We start from the raw sequence: 24,979 nt of genomic DNA on the forward strand, positions 1-24,979 counted from the left end.
AGCCAGGTTAAGAGCTTTGAGAACGTGAAGAAGAAAAGTCACTTGACCCAGGGACAGTCTACATATACAGTGGTACCTCGGGTTAAGTACTTAATTTGTTCCGGAGGTCCGTACTTAACCTGAAACTGTTCTTAACCTGAAGCACCACTTTAGCTAATGGGGCCTCCTGCTGCTGCCATGCCACTGGAGCACGGTTTCTGTTCTCATCCTGAAGCAAAGTTCTTAACCTGAAGCACTATTTCTGGGTTAGCGGAGTCTGTAACCTGAAGCGTATGTAACCCGAGGTACCACTGTATATTGACCTATTCCGACCCCTTTTTCTTAATAGTGACATAGACCATTCCATAGTGACAATAGTGACCATTCATAACATAGGAATATTCTTCCCAACTCTGAGCAGGGCAGTGGGGTAACTGACAAGTGACAACCATTCACTACAACAATGTTCACTGCTACTGCTTAGGCGGCGCTGACAACACATTTTGGTTCCTGAAATTCACCCTTATTGTGCAGATAAAATATAACAGATAGAATTTGACAGGATGGGGTATAAGTGTGTGAAAACAGTCCAGATACAACAATCTCCAGATGGAGGAGATGTCCAGCACCATCATCTTCACTTGATCACAAGTGGCCGATAGCCAGCTGCTTTTCGGACCTCCAGCTCTCACCTGCTCCAGTATCCAGCATGGCCCATGTTCAGGGATGCTGGGAGTTGTACTCCAATGCATTCTGGGTGGGGAGACAAGGCTCTCCTCCACAACAGCCTGAAAAGCTGTGGGAGACCAGCACCCTTCAAAAACATCACCCCCTCCTCATAATAAATAGACCAGGAGAGAAAACTTTTGATAATGATACAGTTTGTTTATCTTGGGCTTTGCGTGCATTGCCTTATAAGGCTTACAACAGCCCTGCAAGGTAGCCCTGTACTGTTAACCCAGCATTGCAGATGGAGGGGAGCTAAGAGAGAATGTGAGAAGAGCCTGCCAGATCAGGCCAAAGGGGGGTCCAGCTAGTCCATCATCCTAGTCTCACAGTGGCCAACCAGATGCCCCAGTGGGAAGCCTGGAAGCTGGACCCCAGTGCAAGACCAGCAGCTCTCCCCTCCTGTGGTTTACAGCAGCTGGTATTCAGAAACATTACTGCCTCCGACCAGGGAAGCAGAGATTGGCCATTCTGGCTGGTGCCAGTTTGCCCAGTCTTCTTTTAAAGCCACCCAAGTTAACTGCAATCTGCATGAAGAAGTAGCACAGAGCATAGCTTGGTTGTGGTTTCTGCTGTGTGCCAGGGCTTTAAACTGTTAGACGCTCAGAACCGGGTAATCTTTCACTCTAGCTGCTTCAGAATTTCCAACCGTCTTTCCACTTGCATTATGTCACTCCAGCTGAAAGATAAAAGCCAAGCCTAATATGCCTGTCTGGGTTGCAGTTCCTCTCTAGCCCTTCTGTCCTGGATAGCTTGATATCCCTCTCTGCTACAACACAGTTCATTTGCTTTCTTCCCAGCTCTCTTATCGTCTTAAGCCTCCTCCTCCGCCTCTCTCAACTGTGCTCTGCCAGAGTTTTTAAGCATTTTCCCAAATACTGTAATGGATTAGAACTGAAATCCCAACTCACTTTTAAAAAAAGATGTGTTCAGTCACATCTCCCAGTAGCTTAAACTCCTGACTGGGGGTGCACACAAAGGCATCTTATTTCATTTCAGCAATCAAACTCAGATCTAGGTTGTTTTAAGAGTGGCACCTGCTCTGTAGTAAACTGTAACGTGTATGCAGCCCCACACTGTGGATCAGGTAGGGAGAAGTATCTCTCCCAGTCACACAAGAGATTTCCACCAGATCAAGTCTTCACAGAAATGCCGCAGACCGTCCAAATGAAGCTTGCGGACCACATTTTGCAGGCCCCTGCTCTACTATGTAGGATAGAATCCTAGATTTGTGAAGTTGGAAGGGACCACCAGGGTCACCTAGTCGAACCCACTGCAATGCAGGAATCTCTTGCCCAGCATGGAGCTCAAACCCACGACCCTGAGATTCAGAGCCTCGTGACTGAGCTATCCACAAGTGGATACAGTGGTACCTCGGGTTAAGAACTTAATTCGTTCCAGAGGTCCATTCTTAACCTGAAATTGTTCTTACCCTGAGGTACCACTTTAGCTAATAGCGCCTCCCGCTGCTGCTGCGCAGCCGCCACAGGATTTCTGTTCTCATCCTGAAGCAAAGTTCTTAACCTGAGGTACTATTTCTGGGTTAGCAGAGTCTGTAACCTGAAGCATCTGTAACCCGAGGTACCACTGTACACTTTTGGAGCATCCATTTTCAGCATCTGATCAGCTTTCCATTCCAATATGGGTTTTTAAATTTTTTAATGATTAATTTACTCACTGACATAAGACTCCTGGAGAATCAGGCCAGTGACCCATCTTGTCCAGCATTCTCACTGTATACAAGCAGATAGATGCCTGTGGAAAACAAGAAAATCCAACTGGATAGCTCAGTTGGTTAGAGCATGGTACTGATAATGCCAAGGTTGCAGGTTCAATGGGGCGGCTGCATATTCCTGCATTGCCTGGGGTTGGGCTAGAAGAGCCTTGGGGTCCCTTCCAGCTCTACAGTCCTGTGATCTTATGAAGTAGGACTTGAGCACAAGAGCCGTCTCCCCTCCTGTGGTTTCCAGTAACTGGTATTCAGAACCATTGCTGCCCCGGACTGTGGAGGCAGAGCATATCATCACAGTAAATAGCCATTGATAGACCTCTCCACCATGAATTTGTTTATTTGGCCCTTAAAACCAACCAAGTTGGTGGCTGTCCCACCCTCTTGTGGGAGCAAGTTCCACAGTTTAACTATGTGCTGCGTTGAAGAAGTACTTTCTTTTATGTGTCCTGAATCTCCCCATGTTTTTATTGTGGTATTAGGGCGTGTGTGTTTTTATTGTGGTACACTGCCCAGAGATTGATGTGTGGGGCAGTACAGAAATATTTTAATAAGTAACAAATAAATAATACTCTTTCCCTCCACTGCCCCTGTTTGTCCCTAGGATCAGCTCCAGCAGAAGATAATCTGCCCAGGCTTGGTGTCTTGCTTGGCCGCAGCGCCCAACGGTCTCTACATCTTGGCAGGCATCGCCGAAAGCATCTACCTCTGGGAGGTAAGGAAGGTGGCAAAAGTGGGTGGGTGATCTCCCTTGGCCACTTGGGGGTGGGGTGGGAGGAACTGATGGCCTTCAGCAGGATTGGAGAACCTCATAAGAGAGCCTGTGGAATCAGGCCAATGGCCCATCTGGTCTTGTATCAGGAAAACCCACAAGCAGAACCAGGTCACAAAAGCACTCTCCCCTTAGTTAAACATTAGTTCAGTTGACAACCTTGAGCCAGGTTAAGAGCTTTGAGAACTTAAAAGAAGGAAAGTCACTTGATCCAGGGACAGTCCGCATATATACTGGCCTATTCCGAACTCACTTTCTTAATGGTGACTCAGACCATTCATAACGTAGGAGCAGGATGGGGGGCAGGGTGGGGAGCAAAGGCAAGCAGCAACAATTCACTATAACGCTGTTCTTGCTCAGGCTGCACAGAAAAAGCATGTTGGTTCCTGAAATCCATTCCGATTGTGCATACAAAATTTAGCGGATAGAATTCTACAGGATAGGGTGTTGGTGTGTGAAAAGGATCTCCAGGCAAACATCTCCAGATGGTGGAGATGTCAGATGCCATCCTGACACCCATGCATCTTCACTTGGTCGCAAGTGGTCGATATCCAGCTGCAAAATGTGCCTGATGCCTGGCTTATTTTGGGTTTTAAGTAATGAGTTTTCCCCAACCCTACCTGGGGATGTCAGGGATTGATCCCGGGACCTTCTGCATGCTTGGTCCTTAATGCTTCAGCCCTTGTAGAAGCCACTTCAGTATAGAATCATAGAATGGTAGAGTTGGAAGGGACCCCAGGGGTCATCTAGTCCAGCCCCCTACAGTGCAGGAACCTCAGTGCAAGCATCCATGACAGATGGCCATCCTACCACTGCTTAAAAACCTCCAGTAGGGAGGTCACTTTATAGATACAGAGCCACTAGCAAAGAGGCAGAATGCAGCAGTTGGAGACGGGCTTCTGTATTCCCCCCCCCAATCCACACAGCAAACTAGGTGCAGGCAGAGGGCCTTCTTGGTAGTGGCACCCACCCTGTGGAATGACCTCCCATCAGATGTCAAGGAGAGGAGTAACTAGATAACCTTTAGAAGACATCTGAAGGCAGCCCTGTATCGGGAAACTTTTTAACGTGTAGTATTTTATTATGTTTTTATATACGTTGGATGCCACCTAGAGTGGATGGGGCATCCCAATCCAATGGGTGGGGTGCAAATAATAAAATTAATATTATAAGCTGTTCAAGTTTTGCCACCATACCTGAAAGAAAAGATATTTGGAAGCATTATTAATGTGCAGAATGAGACCTTGCCACAAGGGGGCAGGAGCTGACTTTGTCTCCTCACCTGTCCATGATGCTAATTCTGTTTCCTAGGCAAGGAGCAAGGCTGGGAAAGTGAGTTCTTCAATCTGGCCCAAATTAGTTAGCTTTGTTCCTTTTCCTGCTGCCATTTTAAAGATCTCCAGCCAGGTGTTATGCAAGAAGAGACCATCAGGAGAGCCCTTGGGCTGGGTCAGTCCAAGGAAGAGCCCCCCCCCCCCAGTCCAGTGCCAAAAAGATGCCCCAAAGGGAAGCCCACAAGCAGGTCTTGAATGCAGCAGCAGCAGAAGAGTTTGGATTTGATATCCCGCCTTTCACTCCCTTTAAGGAGTCTCAAAGCAGCTAACATTCTCCTTTCCCTTCCTCCCCCACAACAAACACTCTGTGAGGTGAGTGGGGCTGAGAGACTTCAAAGCAGTTTGACTAGCCCAAGGTCACCCAGCAGCTGCAGGTGGAGGAGCAGAGACGCGAACCCGGTTCCCCAGATTATGAGACTACCGCTCTTAACCACTACGCCACACTGGCTCTCAGGATCTGTTCCCTCCTGCAATTCCAAGAAACTGGCGTTCAGAGGCATTTACTGGCTCTAACAGCAGACCTAGATTATGATTATGATGAAGAATAAATAAATTAGTATACCGCCCTATACCTGCAGGTCAGGGTGGTTCACATTATAAAATCACAATGTAAAATATAGCCGTTGTGGCAAGTGGCCAATGACAGCCACCTCTGTGAGTTTGTCTAATCCTCTTCTAAATCAGTCGTTGAATCGATGGCCGTCACACCCTCTTACAGGAGCAAACTCCACAGTTTAAAAATGCACCGTGCCAAGAAGTCCTTCCTTTTGCCTGAACCTCCCTGTGTAATTAATTGTTTTATTAGAGCAGCTTTACACTGCTCTTCAACCAAAATTCTCCCAGAGCAGCTTGCATACAGTCAGAATGAAACAGTCCTTCCCTACAGATTTACAATCTTAAAGAAAACACGACACACAAGGGAAAAGGGACTGGGAGGGAAGAGGAAAACAGAAACTCAGGCATCAGTTTCTAAAGAGTTGTTCCTGTAACGATCAGCTGGCACAGTTCAGGGGCAGGAGGTGCCTGATGGAGGGACCCCTGCTTCCTATCTTTCCCACTGAGGCTGCCCCCAGATGAAGGTTGAGGGGAGAGGAGACCCAATGGAGCTGGCCTGTCGCAGCAGATCTGATGGAGGGAGCTCTGCGTCCTACAGTTGCCATTGAAATTATTCAACCCCCATTGCAAATCAGGTTTACAGTCATACCTCGGGTTGAAGTAGCTTTGGGATAAGTATTTTTGGGTTGCGCGCTGCGGCGACCTGGAAGTAACGGAGCACGTTACTTCCGGGTTTCACCTCTCACACATGCGCAGACCGTCAAAATGACATCATGTGCAGAAGCGGCGAATCGCGGCACGCGCGGACGTGGGTTGCGTTTGCATCTGGATGCGAACGAGGCTCCGGAATGGATCCCATTTGCATCCAGAGCAACCATGTGTTATCAAAATTTACAGACTTTTAGCTATTTCCATTGAACACATCAAACAAAAGCAATTTAAATAGCTCAACACAACGGATGCTTCGAGTGGTTTCCCCAAATTCAGCTGAAATTGCAACTTATACTGGCTTCTCCAGTCTCTTATGCATGTTCTAAAGAAAGAAACATGCATGGTTTTTTAACTGACTTATTTTTAAAAGCCTATTCACTCGTTCAAAATACCTGTTTGTTTTATCTCAAAAACTACTTTCAAGCCTGTTTTGCAGACTACTGTTTCTGAGCCATTTAATATCAACGGAATACAAAATGTGTGTGAATTAATAATAATGAAAATAATAATAATAATAATAATAATAATAATAATAATTAATAAAGAGGCTGAGAGGATATGGAGAGGGTGCCTGATGGAGCTGGCCTGTCGCAACAGAGCCAACGGAGGGAGCTGTGCTTCCAACATTCAGCTGCATCTTATGGCCCCGAGTTCTAGCATTACGAGAGAGGGAGAAGAAGCGGCAAGTAGCCGCACTAGGTAGAGCACATATAGCCTGAGCAGGTATCTGGCAGCATACCCGGTTCTCCTGGCTGCCCTCCAGCGCTGCTCCCAAAAATACAACCTTTGGGTCCTTATGCTCCACTTAGCTGCAGATTCTTCTCCTTCCTTGCCTCACAACCCAGTATCCTGTCCCTGCCCCAATTTCTTCTGCACGTTTGAGCAAGGTGGTGAGGAGCAGGATGAATATTGCAAAAGATGAGCCTTGTGGAACTGCTGACGGCGTCTCTTTTCCCCCTTAAAACTTTCTCCTTTTGAAGTTGTCCGCAGCAGCCCAAGATGCTTGCCTGCAGCAACCCTTCACCCCTGGGTGAAGGAAGCGAAAGGACACCCAGCCATCAAGCCCAGAAGGTGTCACATTTATGTCTTTTGGTGGCGGCGGGGAGGGAAAGTGGTGGGTGGCTTGACAGCAATATTGGCAGCGCTGTAAAATAATTAGATCCGTCTTGGACAGTTTAAAGCCGTAATGGAATCAAATTTGAGTTTCCTTTTTTGATGACTTCAAATACATAAGTAGAGCTTGCTTGCTGGATCAGGCCAGCGTCACGTCTAGACCAACATCCTGTTCTCACAGTGGCCAAACAGAAGCCTCAGTGGGGAAACCTGCAAGCTGGATGCAAGTGCAAGAGCCCTTTGCCCTCTTGCAGTTTCCAGCAACTGGGATTCAGATGCATTGCTGACTCCAACTGCGAAGGCAGAGCCATCATGGTTAGTAGCTGCTGATAGCCTTCCCCTCCTCCTTAAATTTGCCAAGTTCAAGTTATAGGCTGGACGATACCTGGTTTTGAACATCGCTATTTATAACCGGATAATAGCATGATAAGGTGGCGCTGTGGGTTAAACCACAGACTCCCCAGACTTGCCGATCAGAAGGTCAGCGGTTTGAATCCCCACAAGGGGGTGAGCTCCCGTTGCTTGGTCCCTGCTCCTGCCAACCTAGCAGTTCGAAAGCACGTCAAAGTGCAAGTAGATAAATAGGTACCACTCCGGAGGGAAGGTAAACGGCGTTTCCGTGCGCTGCTCTGGTTTGCCAGAAGCGGCTTAGTCATGCTGGCCACATGACCCGGAAGCTGTACGCCAGCTCCCTCGGCCGATAAAGCAAGATGAGTGCCGCAACCCCAGAGTCGTCCGCGGCTGGACCTAATGGTCAGGGGTCCCTTTACCTCTTTAATATCACGATGTCTGAAATAAGGATGTAGCTATGCAGAGGCACTGGCTGGCTTCACACTTTTCCCTGCATTGAGATTTTTGTATCTCTCTATTACACACACACACACACACACACACAGATTCACCATAAATTGCCCGGTCAAAAATTATGAAACCAATATCATGTTATGGACTTCAAAATGGCTTTGGACGACATATTGCCCAGCCCTAACACATCATGATTCGTGATTTATTGCCTGGTCAAAAACTATGAAATTGGTATCATGATATGGACTTCAAAATGGTTTTGGGCAATATGTTGATATATCGCCCTGCCCTCACCCCAAGTTGGTGGTCAGCACTGCTTTCTGTGGGAGGGGATTCCGTACTCTGTGCTGTGTGAAGAAGTCATTTCTTTTATCTTTAGACAAACTTTGCTGGTGGGGGTGTGGACGCAAGGAGCCTGCCTGCCTTTCTCCTCCCACACCCCCAACCTGCTGCTGCACTCCGTTTGTCCTCCGTGGCCAGCCGGATGCTTCTGTGCAAGCAGGGCCCAGGGGCAGCCACTGACCCTTCACCTGCTGCCGACACCCCGGCAACCATGATCTGCGGCCTACCGTCTCCGAAATCTGCCGCGTTCCTCAGAACCGCCTCCGTCAGCAGCCCTTCCACCCGGCTGCATCAGAGCAGGGAAGCATGGCAGGCCCCTCCTCTTCCACGAGTTGTAACAAGTCTGGATCAGCTCCTCCTTCCCATCTCTGCCTCCGTCAGCAGAGCCTTTCCACCTGGCTGGCAAGATATCAAATGCCCCCTGGCTTCTCCAGCCTGGCTAAGACCATCTGCCAGTGAGCCCCTCCCAGAACAGCCTCGCATCAACTGACTCGTCTGCTTGGTGCGTCAATATCGGGAGATGCTGATAATCAGCCTGGCTAGGACTGACCGCTGTTTATTTTATACATACTTACTTACTTACTTATTTATTTTTGAGCGTTTGTACCCCAAAATGCTCCCAGAGTGGCTTTCATACAGTACAGCCCCTGGTGCTTGCAGGCTTACAGTCTACAAAGGCACAGCACACAAGGGGAAAGGAGCAGGGAGGGAAGAGGAAAATCCAAACTTAGGCATTGGTTCCTGTAACGATCAGCCAGCACAATTCAGGGTCAGGAAGTGCCTGGTGCTTCCTGTCTCTCTCCCTCTGAAGTAGTCTAGTGGAACTGCTTCCCCCCAGGTGACCATTGAGAGGAAAAGCAATGGCATGAGGCTTTCTTCCTGAGGAGCTCAAGGGAGCATACCTGGTACTCTGCCTCCTGCCACTTCTTCCTTGTCACAATCCTGGGTTAGTCTGAGGAACGGAAACTGGCTCGCAAGGTTACACCCAGTGAGCTTCAAGGCTGAGTGGAAGGATTTGCACCCTGGTAGCCTAGGGCGAGCAGCAGTGTCTATGCAGGTGAGCAATTGGGCAGCTGGAGGGAGGAACAATTAATAATTTTATTACTTACACCCCATCCACTCTAGGCAGCTTCCAACACATATAGAAACATAAAAAAATAGATCTCAGGCCCTCCTCTTGGTTCCTGAGATGAAGTGCTCACAAGCTCTATACAGAACTCCTTCCTTGAACTCCCAGGAATCAAATCTTGTGTTTCTGTTTTTCTGTAACCTTATTTTCCAGCCTTATAGTTACTGTGCTGTCTATCCGGCTTTGAATTCAAACAGGGCTGCAGAAAAGTTCAGGGCAGACAAGTTGCCTTCCCCATGGCACACCAGAAACCCTACGCCATGTCCAGCAACCAATTTGGGGTGGGGCGGTTATCAAAATATATTCAAAGATTTCTGGTGTGCCTTTAAACTCAAACCCTCCTCAGGGTAGCTTCCCTTAAGACACAGAACAGGATTCAAATTTTTAAAAATCAAAGCAAGTGGAAACAGCAGTCAAAAGGCCAGCATCACATCTGTGTTTAACTTAACCGCATTGCAAGGAATCAAAAACCGAGGATTTGAACCCAGTAACAATACAGAGCTTAAAAGTTCGGCCTCTTAGTTTAAAGGCAGCTGGAGATAAATAACTTTCTCCAGCCCCGCTTTTGAGAAGCTGCCAGTGGAGGGGGGGTCAGACAGGTATCCCTTGGGTACTGGTTGTGGAAGAGGAGAGCGGCCTTGGCATCGCTCCAACCAGATCAGCAGCTCAAGCGATACTCCCAGAGGGCTGATAACTGTCCGCTTATTGTAATGCAAATCATTCCGCGATGCGGCTAATAATACGCCAGGCGGCTATGGCTTGTGACTTCCTTACAGGTTCACCCAAGCAGCAGCCCCGAGGCTACGAGGCTCCTGTCTCTGTCTTGGTCTTGACGCCTCCTGCCTTGTCACTGTGTCATCAGACAGGAGGATATAGAGGTAGACAACTGGGCTGCAGCCTTGAATACGCGTGCCTAGGAATAACATGCTGGGCACCTGCTTTGCATGCAGAAAGACCCAGGTTCGTTCCCATGGGGCATCTCCAGGTAGGGCTGCGGAAGACTCCCTGCCTGAAGCCCTGCAGAGCCTCTGCCAGTCAGTGTACACAATATTAAGCTAGATGGACGGTTTCATTTCACTTCTTGTATACCGCTTTTCTGTACACAGGGCAGTTTATGAGCTGAAGGGACAACAAAATAGACAGCAAAGATTGCACAGATTCTAATAAGAATCTGATCCAAGACAAAAAGAAGTCGTAATAAACAACTTCTGTCAAATAAAGCAATATTCAGTATTCCATTAGTATATAATAGTAAGCAGTAAAATTAAATATCAAATAATCATAGCATCGTAGGGACTCGTCATTAGTCCAACCCCCGGCAATGCAGAAATATGCAGCTGTCCCATACAGGGATCGAAACTGCAACCTTGGCATTATCATAACCAATTGAACTATCTAGGCTTTAAGGAGTTTGCAATAAAGAATTACTCAACTATAATCAATATACCGGTAAATAATGGCAAGTCACAATGCATAAAACAAAACATATAAAGCAATGTAAAAGGATCAAATTGAAAAACAAGGACACACAACGTATAAAATTGGTTTAAATCTAGGAACTCCTCTCTTCACGGATGCTTCTACTGTTCTCAAAGTCATGTTCTGGGAAAGGCTCCCAGGGCTGGAGGGTGGGTCAAGGCAGGTGGAAAAGCCATTGCCTGGTGGCCGACACAAAGTCTTTCTTCCCTTTCAGTCTTTTCATCAGTCCTTTGAATGTCAGTATAGTCATGAGGACTAGAATCATTTAACATTTTGCTGCTTCCTGCCTTTGTGCCTAGCTTAGCTGTTGAGCATCTCCAGGTAGGGCTTGGAATATCATACACACAAGCCCCAGCCTGAAACCCCAGAGATTTACTAGATCGTCCTGAGCATGAAGGTCTGACGATGTAATTTGGTATAGCTTTGTGGATTCCTATCTAAATCAGAACAATGAGGACCAGAATCCTATTGTTTCAAAAGTCAGGTGCCACCCCCACCCACTGTAAGACTCTGGGAGTTCCAGGCACCCACCCAGGGTCTGTGGTCCTTTGGAGAATTGAGACATGGCAGAGACTGACATAGCTTTAAGAAATATGGTTTATTCCCCTATTTACACCTTCAGTCTGCCTGGAGGGAGCCCCGATCTGACCGCATGGTCATTTCAAGAGGGGCTTGTGCAGCCCTGGACTCCAAGGCATCTCTCCCAGCCAGCCTGCAGCCAGCCTGCCCAAGATGGATCCCATCCTTCTCTCCCTTTCTTCTTCCCAGCACACCTTGCTTAAAACCCCTCTCTTTTCTTGTCACTTCACACCCAGTTACCCTGTAGCCTTCCAAACCCCAAGTCTCTGTCCACATCTCAGGGCAAGAAGGGAGGACAGTTATCCTCAATGGCCCTCTATTGTTCCCACGTGGCCCTAGCTTGGCCAGGTCCTTTTGCGTAGGCTAGTCCAGGAATTCCTCTGCAGCTTGTATTTCTCCCTCCACATCCCAAATAATAAAAATCCTACCATTTATTAATTTCTAGGGTTTAGGGGAAGGACTTTAAGTCAGCAGAGGTGTGACTGCTTTGCATGCAGAAGGTCCCAGGGTCTTTCTCTGCTCGGCTGTGAAAGACCCCTGAGTTTGAACCGCTGCCAGCCAGTACTGACAGTACCAGCTAGGTGGACCAGCATCTGATTCTCTAAAAAGCCCGTTTCCTGCGTTCCTATGAAATGAGCCTTCGCACGGACCAGAGTCTTGCTTTCTTTCTCGAGGAAGGGACATAGCTCAGCGCCAGAGGACCTGCTCTTCCCATTCAGAAGGTCCCAGGCTTAATCCTCGATGCTGGAATATCCCCCACCTGCACCCCTGGAGAGGCATTTTGAATCACTGTAGATCAGGATTTTCCAAACTCTGGTCTCCAGCTGTTTTTGGACTACAACTCCCATAACCCGAGCTAGCAGGACCAGTGGTGAGGGATGATGGAAATTATAGTCAAAAAAACAGCTGGAAACCCAGCTTTGGGAAACTCTGCTAGTCCTGAGCTTGCAGGTGGTTTTGTTAGGGAAATATTGGGGTACAATATCTATCTGGTGTCAGAAGTGGGTATTAGGTGTTGAACTCTGATATTTCATTTACAGTCTCCCTTGGTAAATCAGGTCCAGGGTGTCATTTGATTCCTAATCTCTCCTGATTTTCTCTTCTCTTCCCCACCTCCCAAATACGTTGGGGTCGCTTCCCTGCCCCAGGTGTCTAGTGGGAACCTGCTTGCCATTCTGAACCGACACTACCAGGATCTTTCCTGCGTGGCCTTCACAGACGACAGCAGCCACTTCCTCTCCGGAGCGAAGGACAGCCTTGTGATAGTGTGGAACCTGTACAGGTAAGAGATGGAGAAATTGGAAGGTGTGCCAAGGAGGGCGACTGAGATGATCCTGAGTCTGGAAGCAAAGCCTGATGAGGAACTGTTGAAGGAGCTTGGTATGTTTAGCCTGAGAAGGAGGGGAGTGAGAGACCATAGAATGGTGGAGTTGGAAGGAACCCCAAGGGTCATCTAGTCCAACCCCCTGCAATGCAGGAATCTCAGCTGAAACATCCATGACAGATGGCCCTCCAACCTTTGCTTTAAAACCTCCAAGGAAGGAGAGTCCACAACCTCCCGAGGGAGAACGTTCCACTGTCGAACAGCTCTTAGTGTCATAAAGTTCTTCCTGATGTTGAGTCAGAATCTCCTTTCTTGTAACCTGAAGCCATGGGTTCGAGTTCTACCTTCCAGAGCAGGAGAAAACAAGCTTGTTCCCTCTTCCACGGGACAGCCTTTGCTTGAGATATTGGAAGATGGCTCTCCCGTCTGCTCTCAGTCCCCTCTTTTCCAGGCTCAGCACTCCCAGCTCCTTCAACCGTTCCTCCTAAGGCTGTGGGGATCTGATACAATAGCCATCTTCCAACTCTACGATTCTATGAGCCATCTTATTATTGTTATTGTATTTCAGTGTTTTGTTGGAAGCCGCCCAGAGTGGATGGGGAAACCCAGCCCGATGGGTGGGGTATAAATAATAAATAATAAATAATAAATTATTATTATTATTATTATTATTATTATTATTATTATCATTATTATTATTATTATTATTATTATTATTATTATTATTATTTATTAAGTTCAGTGTTGCATACACAAACTGGCAGCAGCTTTCCTTCTCCTTTTATATCCCTTCTAACCTAGAGGTTGCACTAGTTGACCCTTGGGCTCCCTCCCAGCTCTGCGATCAGACGATTCTAAGAGGCAAAAGTCTTCAATGACCTTGCTTGTTCCGTTTGCAGAGGTTTCCTATTCTGCAACCTTTTGGCTCACTCGTGTCTGTCTCTGGCTGAGTCTCTTCTTAAAACGAAGACTCGTTTTCCGAGGCTTCCCACCATGGCTGGCTTTGATGCAGCCCCAGAGCCGCAGGCCTTGCAGAGGCACAGCAGGCAGTTTCTGGGGCAGGGCTGTGGGATGATGGTGGTCGAGCCCGTTGCACAGACCAGTGGTTGATCAGAAGGAGGCGAGGGTGGAACAGCAACTCATGCAGGGACCCTGTGGGCAGCCGCCTCCTCCTGAAACAATTTAGGTTTCGTAGCACAGGAGCTGCCAGGATGCCAAGCCTTCTTCTATTTGCCTCCCATTGCAGGCAGGCACCCAATTCCCGTTAACCAGGCTGCTTTGGGCCCCCTTTGACAGAATTAATGGCACGATGGAAGCCTCTGCCTCGCCTCCCCCCCTCCCCAAACTTTGCACGCTGTGCCAGCGTTGTTTGCTGGCTCCCTCCCCACCGAAGCAGCAGTTGGCATGGAGATGCCAGCACGTCCCTGACCCCCTGGGCCAGCAGAGCTTTTGACAGGCGGCATCTCTTCCTTAATTGCTTTGGCCATCGAGGCCGCAAGGACAGCCAGCCGGAGGGGAGGCTCCCATGGTTGGATCCTGCAGCCTCTGTTCCCAGCCTCCTTCGCTCTCCACTGTTTGTCGACTGTCATCCAATGGCAGAGGGTGCTCTGAGGACAGAGTGCCCCCCCCCCAATCTCACAGCCCTTAACCTCTTCGGTTTCAGGAGCTACAAAACGTCATCATGTTGGGAAAGGGCCGAGTTGTCTTCCAGGCAGCACTCTGGGGGCCGGAGGCAAAAGTGGGTGGGGCAGCGGAGAAAAGAAAGAAAAAGTGGGTGTGAATGAAAAAGGAAAAATATACATTACCATCCCTTAATATACAGCTGCGTATATTCTTATTATCCTAATGCACGCTTAATTGTCAAAAACCTAATAGATTCTGTGCAAGCTCCTTCCAAATATCATTGTATTTATGCAAAGAAAGTCTGCGTCTATAAGCTGTTCCTATGTTGTCAAGCCATTGATTAAGGGGAATCGTACCTCCATCCTTCCAATTCATCAGCATCAATTTCTTGGCCAGCATTAGGGTGCGTAGAATCCGTTTTCGCTGTCCTGTTGTCAGTTTCCATACAATGGGTTCAAGAGCATATTCACCTCTGAAAATCTTGAGTTTTTCCGTATGGCGTTGTTTATATAGTCCAGCACTTTCTCCCAAAACTTAGTAAGTGTGCGACATAGCAGAAGCATATGTTTCAAAGAAGCATTGTCCGTATTACATCTCCAACAAAGAGATACGTTAGATATACAAACGTCAGGGAGTCCAGACTGTAAGAAAATCAACACTGTCTCCCGTGAAAAGCTTGAGGAGAGCCAACTCCAGACACGCCATTGCTTTTATTTGGGCAAATGCATCCGGAACCAAGCCACGTTCCCTCACACCCGCCATGCGCATTTTCTGGGACCCCCACTTTCCTTTCCCCGCTTGCTGTGTGCTGAGGCCTCTTCCTTCCCCCCTTTCCTCAGCGTGCTGCAGGCCGAGAACGCCCAGAGCCCAGAGCCCCGCCATGTGTGGTCGAGACACAGCCTTCCCATCACGGACCTCTGCTGCGGCATGGGCGGCCCCATGGCCCGTGCCGCCACAGCCTCCCTAGATCAGACGGCCAAGGTAAGGGCGGCCAGCAGGCCAGGGGAGTGGAGTGCCGCTCCTCAGGTAACAGGGACTGGCTGCATGGGGAGGAGTGGTGGGAGGTGCCAGCCCGGAAACCCCCAAGGGAAATCCTGGAGGAGGAAAGCTCAGGGATTGGTGGTGGGACACCGAGGAGGGGGAAGATTAGGGAGGTGGTGTTGGATGCTGAAGTGGCAACAGGGTTTAGTGAGCAGGAGGAGTCTGTGACAGGGAGCAGTTCAGACTCCCAGCTGCAGCAGAGGAGGGGAGTCAAGAGGCTGCAGAAGAACCAGGAGTCTCCCTCTCTGACTGCAACAAGCTCTCTCCACAAACACACAGAATAATGAGGAGGGCAAAACAGAGGCAAGAGGTGTGCAGACACAGCTTGAGACTGCTTGGGAAACATCTGGGAAAGGAGGAGCCTTAAGGTGGAAGGCAGGGACCTTCCGTCCTGGCAACGGCTCCATAGGGGCAAGACCACCTGGGAAGGGTTGCTAAGTTGTATGCCATTTCCTTGAATAATACGTTAACTTCACTGACCATGGAGCCCTGTGCCTTTCATGCTGACCTGCATCTGACTCCAGCCCTGACAGCAGGGCAGAAGCGTTGCAAGGAAGCCCTGCGGCAGCTGCATCAAGACCCTCTAGTCCACTTCCGGGGTGGCGCCACCGGCAATGGCGGACTCCCTCTGAACTGGAGGGACTAGCTCCGCGGGAAACGGGTCTTCTCCGCTACGGCGAAGCGGGGACCCTTTTAAAAATCACAGGCGGATGAAGCCTGTGACCATGGGACTCGGCGGGCACCATTAGCGCCCCCCCAACCCGCTAAGGAACCCACTAATGGGCTCCGAAGTGAAGAGGGGAAAGTGGCGCGGTGCTGTGAGTCAACTGCTATTTCCGTGGAGCGAAGCCGCATAGCCGTTGCCGGAGAGCGCTGCCTTTTTCCTGGGACAATTTGGACTTTAAAATAAGCACCCGTGAGTACTTAGACTTTGAACAACTGGACATCAAATAAGGACTAACGAGCAGAAAAGAATTGGATTTTAAAAACTTACTCTAATTTGGTACGGAACGGGAAGGTCTAAACAGGAAGTCAGCCTTCCGTTCCTTTGTAAACAGAATAAAGCAAAGACAATTTAAACTAGAGCTCAGAAAATCGTCTTTAAAGGATTGGATTTCACCATTTAAAATTGTGGAACCCCCCTTCGACAGCAGGCGAAGGGGGGGATCTTTTTGGACTGTTTAAAGTGACTTTAAAGTAAAGTAACTTTCCTCCGTCCTGATCCTGGAGTGGGGTGTCAGGACTGACGTTTGAAGTTCATTGACCAAAGACAAGTGTTTTTGACAGATAGCTAAAAGAAGAGAAACATAGTGATTCCACTGTTCCCCTTCGCATTTTAAAGGAATATATATGGACAAAGTATCTCAAAAAGGGAAACTTTGTTGCAAGAACAAATAGAAGTTTTCCCCCTAGAGGGAGTCTGTGAAACTGTAACCCACTCCAGGGAGCCGGCAGCTGTTACAGATTACAATCGTGGGAATAGGCATCTGACCTTGCAGGACAATGTATTCAGAAGCTTTGTTGTGTGCTCTCTATAAAACAAATGCCCTACTGGAACAATTACATGAGAAGGTGAATTGGATGGCGACTTCGACTAGAAATTTTGAACAGGCAGTGGGAAATTTTGAACAGACAGTGGGAAAATATGTGGAGCCCACTCAGGAATTAAATCAGGAGTGTGTCTTGACAGAACAGGCCCAACAGGAATATGAGTTTTCGGATTTGACAAATGAACTTGGAAAAAGCCAGATTTGGAAAGGGAAAGTTTGGTTTGGCTTGGAAATGGGGGGCTGGATTGACCCCCCTATGCTGGGACGTTTGGACTTTTCAAATATGGCAATGGGCCGTGAGATGTTTGGGACTGTGGGGGCTCTTAATTTTGGAGGGTCTTTGAAACATGCTTTTAAATACTACATGGAATTCAGTGTTGAATATGGAAAAGGGGCTGATCTGTTGAGAAGGGTTAAGAACATTGTCAAGCTGGAGTTCCCACGAGCAGGAGACAAGGGAAAATACAGTTACAAATATGAAAAAGAGCTGCGGAAGGGACATGGAAGAGACTTGAGGGCCTCTGATATAAGGTTGCCAGGTTAATGGGCTAGATTGAAGGGATAATAAGGACTGACAAAACCCGGAACCAGGAGGAAGGGACGTTGGATGAAGATTGGATTTGTTTGTATCTCTTTTCTCTACCATTGGAACTGTTTTATAAAATTGATGAATGTTAGAAAAATGTTGGAATGAAATTACTTGGCTTTAGCAAAGATGTTTAAAGAATTATGCAAGAATATTATGGTTATGAGAAGTTGGTAAGGATAAGATTTAAGCTTTAAGCTTTAAGGTTTATTTTATAGAAAGATAAGACTAAAACAGTTTAGGGTAATGTAATGACAGAATATTATGAAACATGGAAAGGATTTGCTGGGATAATTAATAACTAGGATACAAAGAAAGGGAGGAGGAGGAGGTCTAAGAAAGAAGGCAATGACAGTTAAGGATTTGAAAATAATGAATTTGTTTTTAAATGTTTTTAACGGTTTGTGATGTATTTTTGTATTTTTCTTTTTTTCTGTCACTTTTTTAAATTTATTTTGAATTTTTACTCATATGGTGGGAAGGGTTTTTTTTCTACTTTGTCAACTATTTTTATTTGTACTTTCTTCTGCCTCTATTTTCTTTTTTCTTTTTTGTAACACTTTGAAAATTTCAATAAATATCTTTAAAAAAAAAGAAAAAAAGACCCTCTAGTCCAGCGTCTTTCCCCCACAGTGGCCAGCCAGATGGCCCAATGGGAAGCCCCAATGTTAGAAATCAGCCAGGTGCGTTTTGTGACGTGCATGGGTCCAATTGCAACCCCATGGAGATCTCTGGATGCCAGTTTGGCAACTGACATCTCCATCTGGCTGGCCTCTCCAGCAGGTCAGCAGAAGAGCTTATTTAATGCATTTATCTTCCGCTTTTTCATCCAAGGAGTCCATTGTTCACCACCACCCCTTCTCAGTTAACCCCTGCAACAACCCTGTGAGGTAGGTTAAGAGGCTGTGACTGACTCACAAGGTCATCCAGGGAGCTCCATGACTGGGGATTTGAACCCTGATCTCCCAAGTCCTAATCCAACACCCTTAACCACTACTGACTCTCTAATTGGGCGTTAAACTCCCACCTCCAAATTGATTCAGGGCAGGCTGTGGGGCAGGTGGTTCTCAGGTTGTGGGGTGCTGTACACAGCCTCATACATACACACAAACATGCACACGGCTACATTTTGTACAGATGCAAACGGGAGCAGCAAGAAAATGTAGTATGGAGCGCTTGGTACTCTTCCATTTTCAGGGAGTTTTTTTCTATAAAGATTTGTGTGTGCACGTGTGTGTGTATATGTCTTCGAAGATTAGGGCTTCCTCCAAGACTGCTGACACCTCCCTCTTGTGCATTTTGCCTGCATCAGCTATAATAATTCATTTACCGGCGACATCATTCTTTGCTACACATCTCTTGTGGCCTGAACATTATTCAGCCAAGTCAGCCCAAAAGTTCACGGCGACGGCCGTCAGTGGCCCTGTGACAGCCATAGCCTCTCAGCCTTGCTGGTTTGTTTTGGGGATTATATGAGGAACGGGAGAACCAGGCACACCACCTTGGGATCCTTGGAGAGAGAGGAGGGATAGAATTGCAGCAAATAAATAACAGATTCCTTTAAAATTAAACATACCGGGGAGCACGGGAAGGAGAGGGCAGGAGGGGTTTGATCCTGCGGGGGACCCCTGCAGCTTCCCCTCCTGCCTGCCACCTGCCCCTCCTTCTCAGAAAGATGGGAGTTGGAGCCCAGCAACGTTTGTGGGGGCCACAGATCTTCTCCATCCCTGATCTGAGGAGAGGCATTCCCCTCTCTCAGGAGGGAATGCCTCTTCTAGATAGAGGCTTCTCACAATCTGTCATAGGGTCAGGAAGGATGGGACAACAAATGTTATCCCGTCCCCTGGTTTTATCTCATGTTCAATTGCAAGAGTTTGCCCATCCATTCCCAAGCCCCTCTGCCGTGTTCCACTGCTGTTCCGTCTTGAGCTGCAGGGAATCCTGGCCCACCTTTGTACACCCTTGGCTGATTGGTCCTAAATAAATCCATAGAATTGTAGAGTTGGAAGGGGCCACAAGTGTCATCTAGCCCAACCTCCTGCCCAACGTGGGGCTCGAACCCACGACACTGAGATTAAGGGGTCTCGTGCTGTACCAGTTGAGCTATCTGTATGCTTACTCTTCTCCTCTCTTCCAGCTTTGGGAGATCTCCTCTGGCGACCTCCTCCTCTCCGTCGTCTTCGACGTGGGCATCCTGTCGGTGACCCTCGACCTCACAGAATACCACATGTTCTGTGGTGGCATGGACGGCTCCATCTTCCAAGTCGACCTCTGCGCCTGGGTAGGTCCGATTCCACACATGGCATTTTATGCATTGTGACTTTGCAGTTATTTTTATTGATTGTAGTTTAGTAATTATTTATTGTAACTGTTAAGAGCAAATTTCTGTTTAATGATTATTTGCTGATGTTTTGCGTGTTAATGTTATTGTGCACTATTTATTATATTCTAATACATTACTGAATGTTACTTTATTCAAAATAAGTCGTCCCGTTTTAAAGTTATGTTTTATTACAACTTTCTGTATTGGATCAGATTAATATAAGGTGTGTTTTTGTGTGTGTGTGTGGTTTTTTTGTTGTTGCTATAGACCGCCTTGTGCACTGTAATATGGAAAGGTGGTACACAAATTAAAAGTTAAATGTAGCACTTAACAAAGGAACCCGCCTGCCTTACATACTGAACCAAAGCATGTATGTTCTGTGTTGCTTCATACTGTCAACACTGACTGGCAGCAGCTCTCTGGGGCAGGCAGGTGTTTCTCCCAGCCCTACCTTGAAGTGCCAGTGAGCTACATGGGAAGTCAGGGGTCGGGCAGGTTAAGACACCTAAGAGATTTTGTTTGTATTGTATTATTTATTTTAAAAAAGTACAAAATTACAAGCGCACTGAGTAAGATAAGACACACAAAAAAGAGAAGAAACAAATAGTACCAATGTAGAAAACAAAACGGGGGGAAATATTGTGTACATTACCCCCCCCCCAAAAAAAAGCAGGGAAATTTTGATACTGTAGCTAATTAGACCTTAATCCAACAGGTATTTATAAAAATGAATTCCAAATATCATTGAATTTGTCCATGGCAAGTCTACGTTTGTACACAACTTGTTTATGTGTAGCAAAGTTGTACATATCTTCAGTCATTAAAGCCAGCTGCATTGTTATTTTTCCAGTTCATCAGTACCAGTCTTTTTGCCGTAGTAAGTGCGGAGAGTCCACTCAGTAGTGTTTTTAGTGATGTTCAGTGATTGACAGGTGGGTGGGTCTACCCACCTGTCAGTCACTGAACATCACTAAAAAACACTTGACTAATGTGGGGGGGGGGGGAGAGAGATTTGCCACCTCTGGAGCAGACAAATCTGGGCTGTATGCAGTGCTATTTTTCGACAAAAAGAGGAGCTGGATCTGACCACCATCGCCTCACTTGTTCTCTTTGAATGGCCATGGCGTCCACCTGAGGGGCCCAGAACTGAGTTCCTGGCTGTGTGAACCAGCAGCCCCACCCAAGTACCTAAGGCAGCTTCCTGGTTCCCACCTACACACTTTTCCTGGCAATGCTTCAAAATATAGTTTGTAACTTCCCCCTCCTCTTTCTCTCAGCCCGTGCAAAGGGAGAGGGGCTTCCAGACAGAAAGGGAGTCTGCCAAGATCTTCAAAGGGCATCGGTGAGTGCTGCGGCAAAGGTGGGGTACAGCAACAAAGGGAAAAAATTTTTTACCTACATGCGGTGATTTTTGGTTTGATTGGATTACCCTCTGGGTCCCTTCCAAATCCACAGTTCTTTCATTTGATCGGATGGGCGGAATTCCAGCCAGGCCACAGCACTCAGGAGAAGGTGCACGAGACACACAGTTCTGAGGGCTGCCCGCCCCGACATAAACCTTAGATTCTAAGGGGCTTTGGCGGGGAGGGGCCAGACGTTTGGGTTGCGGGCGCACCCTGCATCATGCTCAGCCCCTTTCTCTATCAACTGGGATGACTTCAGTTACGCTCAGGACACAATCTGGAGGCCCTTTGTCTTCCCTCCAGGAACCAGGTGACGTGTCTCTCCGTCTCCACCGACGGAAGCCTGCTCCTGTCCGGCTCGCATGACGAAACCGTCCGGCTGTGGGACATCCAGAGCAAGCAGTGTCTGCGCACGGTGAATTACAAAGGTACGCAAGTGCTGTGTGCCTATGTGCACCTCCGCAAAGGGTTGCAGCGCAGCCCCAGCCTTGCATGCAGAAGGTCCCAGGTTGGAACCCTCTTCTGCATCTCTTGAGCAGAACTCCCACCTGGGGCCCTGGATAGACCTTGTTCCCAAGTAGCACAGGCAGCCCTGAGCGAAGTGGACCAAGATGAGTCTCTGTGTGAGGCAGGTTCCCTACAGTCCGTTCCTTCATTTGTTTTTTAAAATTATATTTTTTTAAGTTACAACATATACAATCAATCTTCAACATATACAATCAAAACACAGTTTTGTCTTTTCTCTTGTTTTTCTCGACTTCCCACCCCATTTTCCACAGAATTGTTGCATCTCCCCCTCTGCTGCTCCTTCTCTTCTGCCTATCGAATCACAACCACAATATTATAGTCCAAATCCTTCTGTTGCTCATAGCTCAAATCCTGCTCACAAGTTCATGCTATAATATTTCTTTAAATATCCAAAAAAGGCATCCATTCTTCCATAAAACACACACCGTTAGAGTCTCTTAATTTTCCTGTTAGTTTTGCCAGTTCTGCATATTTGTTTTGCAGGTTTATCAAACTTTCTTTGGCGAAAAGCTACCAGTGCAGTACGTAAGATCAGATGAAATGCAGAAAAGGCAGGGAATTGCAAGCTCAGTTAAGCAAAGCACAATAGCTTGCATCCAGCTCAAGTTTTACACAGAGTAATAAAGGTAAAGGTAAAGGACCCCTGACAGTTAAGTCCAGTTGCAAACGACTCTGGGGTTGTGGCGCTCATCTCGCTTTACTGGCCAAGGGAGCCAGCGTTTGTCCGCAGACAGTTTTTTCCGGGTCATGTGGCCAGCATGACTAAGCCGCTTCTGGCGAAACCAGAGCAGCGCACAGAAATGCCATTTACCTTCGCCGGAGCGGTACCTATTTATCTACTTGCACTTTGACATGCTTTCGAGCTGTTAGATTGGCAGGAGCTGGGACCGAGCAACAGGAGCTCACCCTGTCCCGGGGATTCGAACTGCCAACCTTCTGATCGGCAAGCACAAGAGGCTCAGTGGTTTAGACCACAGTGCCGCCCACGTCCCCTTCTGCTATTTAGCTGAATGTTAAGATGCTCTGATTTCAGCTGGTAACCGGGATTCCAGAGGGCTGCAGCAGCCACACTAAAAACTCAAGTTTCTTTCCCCAGCCCTGCCTGGAGATGCTGGGAATAAAAGTGAGCCGCCCTGCTAGTCCACATGCTTCCAAGCAAATAACTGAAATAGGAATGGAGGACTTTGCCTTATGCCAAATCAGACCCGTGGTGCATCTAGCAGAATCCTTCCTGGAGTTTCAGGATCAGAGTCCCTTTCCTGGGAGGTGCCCTTCCCAGCTCAGATACCCAAAATATTTTGTTTATACCAGGCTGCTGAACTTTCTACTCCAGAGCAGAGTTTTTAGGCATTCTCAGCAAACCATTTTGGGTTCCTTTCCTCTGGAATTCTTCTCCCTGAACAGGAGAAGGGGTGTCCGTGTTATTATCCGAGCCACCATTTCCTCATATCGAGTCATCTTTACGTAATCTTCATTTTAGCTATCTCTGTTTGTCTAGGGGCAAAACTGTTCTCTCCCCACCTCCAAGAACACAACACAATTTGCAAAATCCTCTTAGCCCTGGCTGGCTGTGTGCGTGTGTTTGGCATGCGCCCTGCTTTGTTTTGAAGCGGTGCTCAAAGCCTTGCGCTGGCAAAGAGAAAAGGAGCCATAAAGCCTGCATGGCTGAATCTTAAAAACCTCACGATCTGACTTGAGGATCGTAAATTTCTCAATGTGCTGAGCCGCGCTTGGTGCCTGCGCCCTCTTCCCCCTAATCCTGGGTAGAAAAAAGTGCCAGGATATAACAGTGCAGCTGGCATGGGGAGTGTTGGTTCGGCGTCGGCCAATGGGGAGGCAGCCCATGTCCACCCACTCCTTCCTGGAGAGGAGAGGCAAATTATTTTCGCACAAGTTTTATTAGGAAAGGGGATTGGGAGATAAAACTGCCGGGTTTTGCAAGACCTTTTGTGGTGCAGCAACATTTGGGAAAACTGGCGTGGGTGGTTAGGATTCCAGGCACCGGCTGATGCCCATGCGTCAGCCAGTGTGGGCAGGTGGTGGTAATAGTAACAACAACAACAACAACAACAACAACAACAACAACAACAACAACAACTTGTTATTTATACCCTGCCCATCTGGCTGGGTTTCCCCAGCCACTCTGTGTGTCCTGACTCCAGGGCTGCTGCTCCATGCTGTGACTGCCTGTCCCCTTGACCCTCTAAGCAAGTGTTGTGTGCCAGTGGGTGCCCTCAGGGTCCCAGTTATGGAATCATAGAATTGTAGAGCTGGAAGAAACATAAGAACCTCACAGGATGAGCCCAGTGGCACACGGAGTCCAGCATCCCATCACCACAGGATTCACAACTAAAGAATCCCTGGCAGGGGACCGTCCAACCTATTTAAAAACCTCTGAGGAAGGAGAGCCAAACACCTTCCGTGGAGACCGTTCTGCTGTTGAACAGCTCGAAAACCGGAACACTCACTTAATGCCATCCCTTGGCCTTCTCTTCTCCAGGCTGAACATGCCTGATGCCCCTGAAATCTCCTTACTCTGCCACCCAGGTCTCTCCCTGGGCACAGCAGCAGTGCAGTGGACTAGAGCTCAGAGACAGGACTGGTAGCATCCCCTGCCTGAACCCCTGGAGAGCCACTGCTATCCAGTCTGTGTGTAGACTGATTAAGGGTCTGGAAACTAAGCCTTAGGAGGAGCGCTTGAAGGAGCTGTGAGACGATATGATAATCATCTTCAAATATCTCAAGGGCTGTCCCATGGAAGAGGGAACAAGCTTGTTTTCTCCTGCTCCGGAGGGTAGGACTCGAACCAAAGGCTTCAAGTTACAAGAAAGGAGATTCTGTCTAAACATCAGGAAAAACTTTCTGACAGTAAAAGCCGTTTGACAGTGTCCCTCGGAAGGTGGTGGAGTCTCCTTCCTGGGCGGTTTTTAAGCAGAGTTTGGATAGCCATCTGTCATGGATCCTTGGCCTGAAATTCCTGCATTGCAGGGGGTTGGGCTAGATGACCCTCGGGGTCCCTTCCAACTCTACAGTTCTATGAATACTGAGGTTGAATAGGCCCAACGGCCTGGCTCTGCATAAGGCAGCTTCCTCCGCTGCTTTTCAAACAGCCCATTATTCAGAAACATGAGGACTAGAATCTTACTTTTAGCGGAAGGGCCCTAGCCCTGCTCTGCATGCACGAGGTCCCAGGTCCAGTCTCCAGGTAGGACAGGGAATGTCCCAGAACTAGTTTTGAACTGCTCTCCCCTTCGCAACAGGGCAAAGAGCCCTTTTCTTCCTGTCCTTTATATAACGGCGTTGTTCGTCCCTCCCTCCTCCCCTCCAGATGTCTAATTACTTTTCTCCC

At 47.8% G+C, this 24,979-nt stretch overlaps 1 protein-coding gene and 1 long non-coding RNA gene across 2 annotated transcripts in view; one reads left to right on the top strand and one right to left on the bottom strand.

Moving 5' to 3' along the window:
- WDR18 (WD repeat domain 18) overlaps positions 1-24,979 on the top strand; it is a 41,529-nt gene that overhangs the window by 947 nt on the left and 15,603 nt on the right. Inside the window, exons 2-7 of the mRNA XM_080989071.1 lie at positions 3,039-3,149; positions 12,401-12,534; positions 15,039-15,180; positions 19,514-19,657; positions 20,977-21,041; positions 21,406-21,530. Of these exons, the coding sequence (XP_080845197.1) occupies positions 3,039-3,149; positions 12,401-12,534; positions 15,039-15,180; positions 19,514-19,657; positions 20,977-21,041; positions 21,406-21,530 (721 nt within the window). The remainder of the gene's footprint in view (positions 1-3,038; positions 3,150-12,400; positions 12,535-15,038; positions 15,181-19,513; positions 19,658-20,976; positions 21,042-21,405; positions 21,531-24,979) is intronic.
- On the bottom strand, positions 188-24,878 carry LOC308467562. Its single transcript, XR_013981218.1, has 3 exons — positions 24,776-24,878; positions 2,384-2,460; positions 188-1,384 (listed from the first exon to the last, which is right to left on the bottom strand). It is a non-coding gene; the product is annotated as an uncharacterized lncRNA (long non-coding RNA).

Source organism: Podarcis pityusensis (genome assembly GCF_964106645.2).
Source record: "Podarcis pityusensis genome assembly, chromosome: 18".
NCBI classification, from domain to species: Eukaryota; Metazoa; Chordata; class Lepidosauria; order Squamata; family Lacertidae; genus Podarcis; species Podarcis pityusensis.